Source organism: Danio aesculapii, chromosome 9 (genome assembly GCF_903798145.1).
Source record: "Danio aesculapii chromosome 9, fDanAes4.1, whole genome shotgun sequence".
NCBI lineage: Eukaryota > Metazoa > Chordata > Actinopteri > Cypriniformes > Danionidae > Danio > Danio aesculapii.
Window position 1 is genome coordinate 12554669 of NC_079443.1, and position 13706 is coordinate 12568374.

At 35.2% G+C, this 13706-nt stretch overlaps 1 protein-coding gene across 1 annotated transcript in view; it reads right to left on the reverse strand.

The window, feature by feature from the left end:
• Positions 1–12097, reverse strand: part of pde9aa (phosphodiesterase 9aa) — a 60364-nt gene extending 48267 nt beyond the window's left edge. Inside the window, exon 1 of the mRNA XM_056464873.1 lies at positions 11790–12097. Within this exon, the coding sequence (XP_056320848.1) occupies positions 11790–11852 (63 nt within the window). The 5' untranslated portion in view covers positions 11853–12097. The remainder of the gene's footprint in view (positions 1–11789) is intronic.
• Positions 12098–13706: the final 1609 nt, after the last annotated feature.

The following is a 13706-nucleotide window of genomic DNA, read 5'->3' on the forward strand; positions in this document are numbered from 1 at the left end:
CCACACAAACACAGGGAGAACATGCAAATGCCACACAGAAATGCCAACTAAACCCAGCCAGGGCTTGAACCAGCGACCTTCTTGCTGTGAGGCGATTTTGCTACCCACGTAAAAACGTAAAAAAAAGTGTTCAATTGTTAAGTATTTATTACAATTTTAAATTACTTCTTTCTTATTGTCTGTAGTTTCAAATTATTGCTTCAGGCATTATTGCTTTTATTACTATTACCATTAATAATAATAATAATAATAATAATAATAATAATAATAATAATAATTTATATTAGAGTGATTTCTCTAGGATGGTATGATTCTGATGACTGGTGTAATGATAATTAAGCTGAAAATTTAAAACCACTGGAATAAATGATTAAATTAAATGATAAACTACTTTTGCACAGTTATTTTATAGTGCAATAACATTTCACAACTTTACAACCTGTACTGTATTTTTGATTACCTCTGCTATGCCATTTGTTTTAATGTGTACAATTTAATCTAAACATCACAAATACTTTAGAAATACATGTTACATTTGTCATGCCAATAAATTAAATAAAATTCAATTAAAACAGAGAGAGATTTTAACAAACTTCATTTTGTCTTTTTAAAAGGTAATTAAAACACAATCAGTATATGATCATTGGAAAAAAAACATTTACATGATTTTTTTCCCTTTTAAATCAATTAAAAAAATTATAAGTTTTCTCCTATAACAGAACACACATCTTTCCATCTGAATCCCAAATATCTTTAAAACTTTCAGTATTGTCCATCCATCCATAATAATTTAATTCTAGATGTATTCTAGCCCCTTTTGTACATTTAAAAACAATAGAACGTCTAGATCAATACCTTGTTTTATTACTTCTTGTTATTTAAATTGTTATTTTTGCTTGTCCTACCAAATAATTTTACATTTTACAAACATTCTTCTTTTCTTCGCCAATTTTCACTCCAAAAATGAAACAAACATCAGAGAAAATTTCTCCAAAACAAAAACAAACAATTCCTTTAAAAACTCAAATAATGAAAACAACCGTTCACATTTAAGAAAACAATGAAAACTTGTCTCTCTACAATCACAAAAAGGACATAAATCGGTAACATCAGAAGTTAAATTAGACACAAAAGCATTTACAGCAACAATACAATGGGGTATTCTCCATTGAATATCTCCAACGCGTTTTGTCAATGGTGGATTATAAATTGTTTCCCATACTTGCATTATTTCATCTTTAACTTAGATACAGATACAGTTCTTTTTTCTTTTTGATAGATTGTAAAAGGTTTTGATTTCGAGTTGAATCTCTTAACACTTGAAGATTTATTATATCAGATTTGATTTCTTCTATTAATTTAGCAATACTTTTGGAAGTGTTAAGAGTATATTTTTACAACATTGTTGAATATAAATTTTCTCTACATTCCTACACTGCTCAATTGACTCAAAATTCTTTATATTAATTTTCCAATTATTCCAAAACTGCATAAAACTTTAAATAAAAAATTACAATTTAATAAGAGGGGCAACGCAGTGGCACAGTAGGTAGTGCTGTCACCACACAGCAAGAAGGTTGCTGGTTCGAGCCTCGGCTGGGTCAGTTGGTGTTTCTGTGTGGAGTTTGCATGTTCTCCCTGTGTTCGTGTGGGTTTCCCCCACAGTCCAAAGACATGTGGTACAGGTGAATTGGGTAGGCTAAATTTTCCGTAGTGTATGAGTGTGAATGGATGTTTCCCAGAGATGAGTTGCTGCTAGAAGGGCATCCGCTGCGTAAAACATGTGCTGGATAAGTTGGCGATTCATTCTGCTGTGGCGACCCCGGATTAATAAAGGGACTAAGCCGAAAAGAAAATTATTGAATAAATGAGTTTAATAAGGAAATATTCCCTTTTTTTAATTGAATTTATAAAAACCACTCCACATACTAATCCATGATCTGATGCTGGAGAGATTGCACATGACTTAAAAATCTGTAAATGATGCTTATAACAGTAAATTCTATCAATCCTAGCCATAGAGATATAATTTTCTCAGTAACGGGCCCAAGAATATTGTCTAAAATCTCAATGTTTCTCGCACCATACATATGCTAAATCAAAAGCTTCAACAATACTTATTAGCTTGCTTCTTGCTGCCATTTGTGGTTCAACGTGATTTCGGTCTAAATTATTTGTTGTGCAATTAAAATCTCCAGCTTAAAAAAGAAAATCTTCACAGTCACATCCTTTTAAGGTTTTAATACATTTTTCTAAAAAAAAAAATCATTCTTTCTCTTGCAATAACAGGAGCTTATACATTCATGAAGATTAGTTTTTTTCTTCATATCTTGCAGTGACTTTAATTAATCTACCAACTATAATTTCCTCTACTTCATAAGACAAGGGTGAAAATGATTTTGAAAAAAGAATGGCCGTGCCAGCACTGTAGAGCTTTTATGACTCATTATAATAGTGCCATCCCATTCTTTTTGCCAATCAACCTCATTATTAATACATGAATGAGTTTCTTGTACAAATGAAATGTCAATATTTTTTAATTTAATTAAATCAAAGAAAGAAGCTCTCTTTTTAACATCTCATTTTCCATTTAATTTAGTGAGGAAATCTTAAACTCAGCCATAATCAAAAGAGAAATGGCTATTAAGATAAAAATCAATTAATATCTTTGCTAATTATTATGATAATTCCAAATCATCTTTTTTCATTTGTGCTTTCGTCTTTAAAACAAATTTCTTGAGACGATACATTTCAGTCTTAACAAGTCCATCTCCACCCACAATTTTCATCATGTCTCTTGCAGATTCAATAAAATTAGCTAGATTTAAAAATAAATATTCTACTACCACATTTCTTATTAGAAACCTACAAAATTTGTCCAAGTCATACTTGTCCTCCTCTCTTAAAATTCAAAATTGCTTGTGTAGAGATTTCTTTTTCGCTATCAGATTCCGATGAATAATCTATCTTACTGCAAACACTTGTTTTAGTCGTATCTTTGATCTCCATTTGTTCTTTGATATGGCTCTTTTTGGATTTTTTTTTCATTCTGTGCACTTTTTATTGCTTTTCGCTTAGAATTTAGCAATTTAAGATTGGGTTCAGTAATTTCCATTAATTATTGTTCCAGAACAACATCTTCAGCCTCTTTTATGCCTACTGTTTTCTCCCTAATGTCATTGTTCCTCTCTTTTGCATTTGGTTGTGCAGCATTCATCTGAACTTCACTTTCATCTTGTTCGTTTTCATTTACATTTTTTTCTGCAACCAAAGCATTGTTATTTTGAGTCTCAATTGAGTCTGCCTCTTTTTCTCTTACGTTCTCTGGACGAACTCTAGCCAAATGTCCTTCTCTATTGCTGTTGAAACATTCCATTGTTTCAGTTGTGACGAAGATTACATAATCGGACCCATCGATCATAAACTTAAATGAAAGATTAAGCTCTTCGTGTCCTTGTTTCAACACCATAAACACCTGTCATTTAAATGACACAATGTGTTTCAACAGTGGCGATTTACATCCTACCAATCTTTTTAATTGCTGAAACAATTTGTCTGGAACATTTGACAACATAACCTTCCTCGCCGGATTTATAAGAGGAAAAACCATTGTATGTGCATCTTTCACTACAATGCCTTGTTCTACAACTTTGTTCACCTTATCTATTGAATCCAAAAAAAGAACCATTGCGTGATTTATTCTATAAGCGGATCTTATGCTTTCATATCCATCAACTTGTCTGACCACAAGGCTACATTCTTCTACAGAACAATCAACTCCGACCGGCACTTTGATTACATGCCGTCGAGTTAATTGTTCTAACCCTCCACTTTAATTCACCCCGGCTATAATAGCCAAAAAGAAGCTAAAATAATTAAATTAACTTCAACACAATTTTCCAAAATAATTTAAGCAATAAACTAACTGACACTTTCTGAAAGTTGGGAAAAACATAGTCTCTCTCACAGTCATGCTTCACCCGCTCCACAGACGCACACAAATGCGCACGAGAGAGAGAGAGAGCAAAAGAGAGAGAGAGAGAGAGAGAGAGAGAGAGAGAGAGAGAGAGAGTGAGCAAAAGAGAGAGAGAGAGAGAGAGAGAGAGAGAGAGAACAATAATAAAGCCTTAGAGCTGAAAAGACTGATGCGAATGAGTGAAAAAGTGGGAAAAAGAAAGAGAGAAAGAAAGAGAGCGAGAAAGAAGGAGAGCACAGGGGAACTGTGCCATAATGCTATTGCAGGTTGTTCTCAGTTGAAGATATGAGAGATTCTTATTTGTGTCCAAAAAGGGCTTCTAATTGAGCACTTCTTCAAAGATGAAACGTAAAACCCATTTAAACACCTTAGAGAGTAGAGAGACGATAAAGCGATGTACCACTAACGACAGAACAAAAATAAATCAGTTATATTAGTATATTTTTAGCAGAAGAGCTCCTAGGCACAGTTCATGGGGAAGTTTCTGGTATTTTTAAAGCATTACATGTGATATTGAACCCAGAAAACCATTCAGTTGCACTAGACGACAATAAAACACAAGATGTTTCTCCTGTATGTGCAGTAGTATACATATATATAAGTATACTCAGGTAGGCTGTGGCGTTGACACGATGCTCAATTGGTACTAATGAGCTAAGTATGCCAAGAAAATATCCCTCACACCATTCCACCACCACCACCAGCCTGAACCGTTGATACAAGGCAGGATCAATCCATGCTTTCATGTTGTTAACGCCAAATTATGACCCTACCACCCGAATGTCGCAGCAGAAATCGAGACTCATCAAACGTTTATCCAATCTACTATTGTCCAATTTTTGGTGAGCCTATGCGAATGAATCATAGTCTCAGTTTGTTCTTAGCTGACCTGAGTGACACCCGGTATGGTCTTTTGCTGCTGTAGCCCATCTGCCTCAAGGTAGGACGTGTTGTGAATTCAGAGATGCTCTTCTGCATACCTCGGTTGTAACGAGTGGTTATTTGAGTTACTTTTGCCTTTCTATCAGCTGGAACCACAGTCTAGCCATTCTCCTTTGACCTCTGACATCAACAAGGCATTTGCACCCACAGAACTGCCGCTCACTGGATATTTTCTCTTTTTCGGACCATTCTCTGTAAACCCTAGAGATGGTTGTGCTTGAAAATCCCAGATCAGCAGTTTCTGTAATACTCAGACCAGCACATCTGGCACCAACAACCATGCCACGATCAAAATTACTTAAATCACCTTTCTTCCCCATTCTAATGCTCAGTTTGAACTGCAGCATGCCGTCTTGACCATGTCTACCTGTATTGGATTACATATATAGAAACCCACAAAAAAACCCTGAAGACACTCAGTTTCACTAGACCAGAACAAAATACGAGACATTTCTCCTGTTTACAATGTATGCATGCGTGTGTGTGTGTGTGCAGAAAGTGTGGGTGTACAGATACAGATGTGCTCATTTAAAAGTCCTTTTGTTTTTCATTGTGTTCTAGGCTTTTATATGCTGATTGTTTAGTTTTTGTCCCATGGCCAAGGCAGAACAATGGCAGGCAGATGTCCATTAGTAAAAGACAGAACAAAACCCTAAGCATTACATTACTCTAATGTATGCAAAAGACACTAATTTGTTGCAATTAATTATCGGGCACTATTTATATAATTTTTAATGACTATTTTTTCACCTAATTGGTTATATTGCACGTATTGTGCATAATGTTAGATTGCAAGTAATCACAAATGTTTAGAAATATGCATTATAGTTTTGCTGTTTGCACCCAACATTGTAGTATTATAATACTTCAGGAGACTAAAAAACAAATCTGGATTGAGTTTATTTTTTACAAGCAGAAAATGTGAATATTCTTTCTGCAGGTTTTATACAGCCCTTTTTAAGACTTTTCAAAGAACAATTAAAAAAAATATTGAATAAACCACATGCATCAATGCAACGCTTCTTTTTGTTTTTAGCACAAACTCAAATAATTTTATTTAATTGTACAGAAATTATTTATTGGTTTCTTACATTTGCACCTTGAGTAAATATATCTTGATTTAAAGATGTTAAAACAAACTAAAATATATACATTGTGTTTTTTTTTTTTTTTTTTTTTTTTTGCAGTGCATAAAGCATAAAAATACCATAATATGTTTGCAGATAAGAAACATGCTAAGTGAACATTCTTGTTAATCTGAAAAACAATGCTAAAGTCAGTTATCCTGCTATGAAAACGTGAGTTGCTTTCCGGAACGTCTGTCTTTGATTAGGTTCTTTTAACCCGCCCACTGCCACTTTAGCATTTATATTTCAGTACATGGATTGCCTTGACGAAAAACAATGTATTTGATTCATTTAGTCAGGAAGGCTCTCAAAGTATGCGTCCGTGACCCAAATGTGACCTCCGGTGGACAGTAGTAGAATCAGAAATGAGACGCAGATTAAGAGTTCCACATGAGATGGTTATTAATTAGCAAATAGTACAAATTGTACAAATATTACAAACGTAAGCATTAGGTGAGCAGGTTACATAGTAACCCAGAGTCCTAACAACACGCTGTATGACGAGATTTGCAGTGATAAGCAATTTGACTGTTTGCACCAGACGAAACATACCAGAAGATTAAATAAAGCCATTCAGAAGCACATAATAGTGCACTTACTGCACTCTAGTGAAATGGTAAGGTTTATAATCTAACTAATACATATTAAACCTCTTTAAAATTATTATGCTGAATTACTAATGTTTGTTTTATGTGGCTTGCACATGAGTCACAGTTCTAAAGTTCAATTTCAAATGGTTTATTTTATTTTCAAGAAGTGCTGCTGCTGCTTTCAGTAGTATGGCAATAAATGTTCTAAAATGGCATGCAAACTTACATTGTTAGCATAGCACATTGTTAGAGGGGTGGTCCAGATTGTAATTTTAACCTGTCAGTCAACCTCATGCCCGCTCTCTAAAATAACATCTGACAAGTGTCTGTAAAGAGTGAAAATGGGGTTCGGCTCCTTTAAGAGAGATCGCCTTTGTGTGTGCGTGTATGTGTGTGTCAACAACAGTCTGTAGACGCGTGTAAAGAGAAGCGCACGTGCGCGGGACCAATGTTCATTATGCTCGATGCTCGGACTAAGTTATTTCTCTGTAATATACTGTGACACTGCTGACAGAAGAATAAAGCACAAGATGTGGGATGCGACCTTGTGAGCCTTGATTGATTTTTCTGCTGCTACAGGAGTTAGGAGAGCTCTCCTGTATTTTTTAACTCAACGTGCTACATGACGCTTTTCACATATATTCAGAATATGCATGTGTAAGCAAGCGGCAACCTCCCGCTCTCCCTCGGGAAGCCAATACAGAAGTAACTGAAACTGCAATTCATCAAAATTCCGCTAGTCCTGGCTCCATAATAGAGTAAATTGCAATTGAGCCCACTGTTAGAATGGCCAACTTTGCAGCAGAAAAAAAGGTGTTCACAGCCTGGTACAAAGAACGATTTTGGTTCATATAGCTAATATTACCCTCCATAACTGTGAGGGGGGTGAATTTTTTTATAACTCATCCATTTCCTTTATATTAGGTTATATTAAGTTTGCATAATTAAGGGCGTGGCCACTTGAGTGACAGCTAGGTCTCGCTGGTCGCCGTCACTTCACCTCAGCTGAATCCGGCAGATTAGCCACTGATCTCTGCATATTCATCGTATCTTTGTGTTGTTTTATGTGGCTTTACACAGTCGGCTGCCTTTTAGACTTATTTCTTACAATTATCAGATGATATGGGATGCTGTGTGCACTTAATTGTGCTCACAAACCATTCATGTGGCCTCGTTTCCCATGCGAGTAAAGTTATATACTTGTATACCATCTCTATAAATTTATTTGTTTTATTTAAGATCATTTATCATTAATATTTTTCTTTAGACCCGTAAAGCACCCCAGAATGTGACAGATTGATTAGCTGTAGGCTCCAGAACAGTCATCTGAAGCGTTGTCATACAGTGTCATGCCTGGATTTCATAAATAGCCTTGCATTTACTAACACAGACTATATTTGACGTGTTTGGAAGTAATTCGCGTTTTCCTCCTGTAGAAAAACGTCATAAAAACAAGGTTTAGTGGCTCAATGTATTACTACAGTGTTTTTAAAAGTCTAAACACTTTATTGATATAGTGTACAGCCAAGGACATGTGGTCAGAACACAAACGAGTCGCAGGTAATGAAGTATCGAGCGTTTCTCCCAAAGTAAAGTCTGTCTGCCAGGTCTAAGCAAAGTGCCAGCAGGTGTCTGTAGCTGCGCTCACTCTCCGCCACTTTGCCCTTGTTTGGTATCCCGCCGTGGGTGCGAACAAAATGGCGACGGTTGGCCGAGCATACTTGTAGCTTCTTTTGCAGTGTTCAGAAACCTATGGGTGACGTCACGGATACTACGTCCATATATTTTACAGTCTATGTGTGTAAGTAATATAAATCATTTACATATCTTTTGCGAGTTCATTATCTGCTGTAATGTTACAGCGCCTCTGGCCACGGCTCTTAGCTGCGTGTGTGCATAGTAAAAGTATGTTTGTGATCTCACAAGGCCCAGAAGTATTTTTGTAGTTCCCAAAATTCGTTCATTGGCTTTGCTAAGCTAACTCTGTTAAAACCAAGGTCTCCCTTTGCATTGAACTTTGAGCATTTTACATTCAGAGATGCTGTTTATGTTCACACAGCTACATTACACATCAACTAAAGTTTAAAATATGATATCATAGTGGACCACCCCTTTAACACTGAATAAAGCACATGAGGTATAGAGAAATAGAAGCCGTTTCTGAAATAGAAACTTTAGCTGTTTGTTAGGACAAATACTCATTTTAGTATGAAAAATATTTCTGCTGCCTGCTGTTGCTTTTAGTTAGAAAACAGCTTAAATCAGCCTTAAATCAGCCTTTAGGCTCAATAGTAAGAAACAACCTGCTTTTGCCTGGACTCATCCCAGGAGAAGCCAAGTGAAAATGTGTTTTGATCCAGGAGTACAATACCTAGTTCAAACAGTGGGTGTCAAACTTTCATACTCATTCATTTTCTTTTTGGCTTAGTCCCTTTATTAATCTGGGGTCGCCATAGGGGAATGCACTGCCAACTTATCCAGCATATGTTTTACGCAAGAGATGCCCTTCCAGCTGCAACCCATCTCTAGGAAACATCCATACACACTCATTCACACTCATACACTACGGACAATTTAGCCTACCCAATTCACCTGTACCACATGTCTTTGGACTGTGGGGGAAACCGGAGAACCTGGAGGAAACACACACAGAAACGCCAACTGACCCAGCCGAGGCTCGAACCAGTGACCTTCTTGCTGTGAGGCGACAGCGCTACCTACTGCGCCACCGCGTCACCAAACTTACATACTGCACCTTTAAATTGTTGTATTTTAGTATTTTTTTTGTTTGGTCACGTTTTATGTATGAAACCTCTTACAATGTTGTTTATCACATGGCTATTATTATAATGGATATCAGTATTATCTGAAGTAAAAGCTAATTTGGGTAAATAATGTCATTATTGTAAAATACACATTGATATTCCGTAATATTTGAAACATCGTTGTTATTTTGCAGTACATTTCTAGCAACCTCTACTGCCTGTTTTGACCAGTGTAACTTTCTTTCTTATTTTCCTCTTTAACAAATTTATTTTGTCAAATATAATAATTACAGTAAGTAATTATACAGTAAGTACAGGTTTGTTTGTTTTTGAGATATGGAGTAATTGTCAGAAAGTGGCTGGTGCAAATGTACAAAACCGGTGGCACACAAAATTGCATAATGTTTTGAGGTTGTCATATGGTGTTGTGTTGGGGGGTATGGGGGGGTCCTATTTTTGTTCATGGGTGTTTAGATGATCATGGAAGAGATTTTAGTTTTTATTTGTCGTTTGAATGATACTAGTGAATCTAGTGAATATCGATTAATCAGTTCACTAGTGATACTAGTAAATCTAGTGAACACCAATTAATCAGTTCACTAGTGATACTAATGAATCTAGTGAATACCAATGAATCAGTTCACTAGTGATACTAGTGAATCTAGTGAATACTAGGGAATCTAGTTCACTATTGAATAGCGATGAATCAGTTCACTAGTGATACTAGCGAATACCAATGAATCAGTACACTAGTGATACAAGTGAGCCTAGTGAATACCAATGAATCAGTTGACCAGTGATAATAATGAATCTAGTGAATACCAATGAATCAGTTCAATAGTGATACTAGTGAATACTAACAAATCAGATTACTAGTGATACTAGAGAATACTAATGAATCAGTTTACTAGTAATAGTGAATTATGTAACTTATATAATGTGACCAATAAACATCCAACAGCCACCACTGATTGTTACTTGGACACCTGTAAATGAACTGATAATGCATCAGTCATGCCTGATATATTAAATTAGAAACATTATTAAAAAGCATCCAATTGTTTACTTAAAACAGAGTCAAGACCAGAGTCTCCAGCAAACATGATACTTGGGGAGTTTTATAATGTGGTTAAGCATCAGGAACTCGGTGTGTAAAAACTAATAAAAGATTTTATGAAGGCAAACAGGACACACAGACAGAGAGGGTGTGGAAGAGAAAATGGACTGTTAAAAAATGCTAATCGGTTTGATGTTCAGAGGTCATATTATTGCATGTTTATTGTGTGAAAATATGAACTCTGTTACGGATGAACAGCAAATGTAAAAACTGATAATCAGTATAAAATCAGTAATCTCATATAGACATATTGACTTTGAAAAGTGTATTAAATAGTACATTTTTACACAATTCAACAAAAGAACATTTGAGCTGGCCTTTTACACATTAAGGTAAACATTTATTATACATTAGGATGCAGTCTTGTCACAGATAGGGTCGTGAGACGAGAAGGTATTAATTAAAAAGAGAAGTTTTAAATCCTTCAAATTTAAAATTTAATATTCATATCAGTCAATTTTATAAAATCCTATTAAAATGATTAGATTGTATTAATAAAATAAGAAATACAGTGATTAAGCTCAAATTATCTGGAAACAAAGTGTTTAAATTATTAAATACTTATTATATTTCATATAATATTTAGCCATTTAAATTGTATTATTTTAGCGTTTTGAGTTTATGACTTCTTGGTCAAGTTTTAAGAACGAAGTCTATTACCATGTTGTTTATCACATGGCTATTATGATGATGCATATAAATGTTATGCAAAGCAAAAAGCAATTTGGGTAAAATATATAATTAATGTAAAATACACATTCTGAGATTGTATTGATACAATACAAAATACAGTGACTAGGCTCAAATTATCTGGAAGATGTTTAACAATTATTAAATACTTAAACTATTTCATTTGACTTTTATTTAATAAAAAATAATGGCAAAATAACCTTAAATAATAATAACAATTATTATTGTTATTATTACTACTACTAGGCATACTAATATAAGAGAAACAATAACTATTACAATAATTATAACAATAACACCAATAATAGTAGCAATATAAAGTGAAAAAAAATAATATTAACAAAATTATTTCAAGTAAAATAATAATGGAAAAAAACACGTCATTTTGGATTATTTAACCAAATTTGAACACAATCATTGTTTGAATAACGCTTATCAAAAATGGGACATATAATAAACATGATTCTCCAGATACTAAAAAAACTTTCCCAACCCAGTTGTCATTTAATCCTCAAATTTGTCTCCAAACACACACAGGCATGCGTGTAGAGTTTGAGAGTCACTCGAGGGTTTTATTTGTACCTTCTGAACGCGTCCGTCCACCTCCAGGTAAATCATCCGATACGCCGAAGACGCGCTGCCCATCTCGCTCTCCGCTCTTAGCCTCCGCTGCCCGGGACTGCCGTTCCGTGCCTCCGTGACGGACCTAATAGAAAGTTCCGACCGTGTCTTTAAACCAGAGCAGGTTTAACAACGTCGTAGAGACTGTGTTGCTTATTGCCACTAATCTCTTAACTCGTCGCCCCCCCTTCACTCCCACTAGTGCGCGCGCGGGAAGAGAAGAAGCGCGCGCACTTCTTGTCATCACCATAGTAACCGAGCCCTACAAGGACGCGAGGATGCAGCACAATGTGAAACCGTAGGGTCATGAAGCAGGCAGAGCTAATATTTCAAGAGTTTTTTTTTTTGTTTGCTTTGATCCTGATAGTTATGACTTGAAACTGAAAAAAATCAGTTATGTTAAATTGAGAGCTTAATTTGTTTGTTTTTGCGTGTAAATGCTGGGTTCCTCCTGGGCTGGTCTAAAACATGAAAGTAGGGGAGACTTCTATCATGGAAACCATCATCAACGCTCTTCACAAACATGGTGAGCAACACAAGTCGTTGAAAGGACTAGAGACTCACCGAATCCACTTCACTTGAAGCACAGTGCAAAGTGTTTTCACAATTTGTAATTATTGAGGGGTCCATGTCATCTGCTGATGTTGGTCCTCTGTCCTTTATCAAGTTCAGGGTCCATGTAGCATCTACCAGGAGGTTTAGAGATTTATGTTAGTGATTTTCCTTCTGCTGACAAGCTTTTTTGGAGATGTTAATTTCTTTTTACACTTGCATACTGTGACAAAACTACTTCTAAATTGCTTAGCTGATCATGATTTTACTGCATGTGCTTGATTGGCCAGCCAACGCACCTGACCTAAACCCTATTAGTCTCATTCTTTCATGTATACGAACATTCACAGCCATTGAAACCTTATTGGGTCAAGACTATTGTCTCATTCACTTCTGTAGATTTTTAGCTGAAAAAAAGCTTGTTATGTTGCAAACTTGTATTTTTTAAATATTATTTTTATTCTCAGGTACTGTCATAATCACAATTGTCTATAGAGTATGTAGTTTGACTGTTTACTGCCGTTACTTATTCCTAGTAATTTCCCCTGTTGGCAAATAAATCGGAAGTTCTAAAACAATAACTGTAAGGAGCTTCCACATTGAAGAATAAAGTCAATAGTGCATCTTTAAGAGGGAGATAAGAAACATTTGACCCAACAATACAATGTAAAAAGCAATTAGTTGACTTCATTTAAAAAAGTGAGTAAACGTATTGCTTCTTTACCCTTTACCCTAAGTTCATACATTCTGGGCTGATTTTGAGTCTTAATTTGGCCATAACTTTTTCTGTGTTTCAGCTAACAGAAGGATTTTTGACACATATCTTGAGAAAATGCTTTGAATTAAAAAAACTCAACTATACGCTTTTTTTTACAACCCATTTACTACCCTTTTGTTATGTTTGGGATGAAAACATCCACTAAATTAAACTGCTGTAAAAATGCATCAGACTAATTGCTTTTTTAAAAAAAAATAAATCTGTTAATCAACCTCAGTCCTGATCAAACCTACTGAATTGTTTAGAAAATTACAGGATTTGAATTCTTTAATTGCTAAATTCATAAATGATGTCACTGATTCTGTGAAAACGCACAAAAATGACGTATCGAACGTGAAACAACATTGCCTTTGATGGACTGATTGATTTTAATTTTTTTGTGCAAAAAAGCATATTTTCTGGATTTTATATAGAGTATTCACCTTATTCTCAGCGTATGAGTGGACGCAGCCATTTGAATCATTTTGGCTCGAAACTTCCGGTCTCATTCACTTCCATTCATTTTTAAACGTTAAAAACAGCTCGTTTTGCTGCTTGGTGTTGCAAAA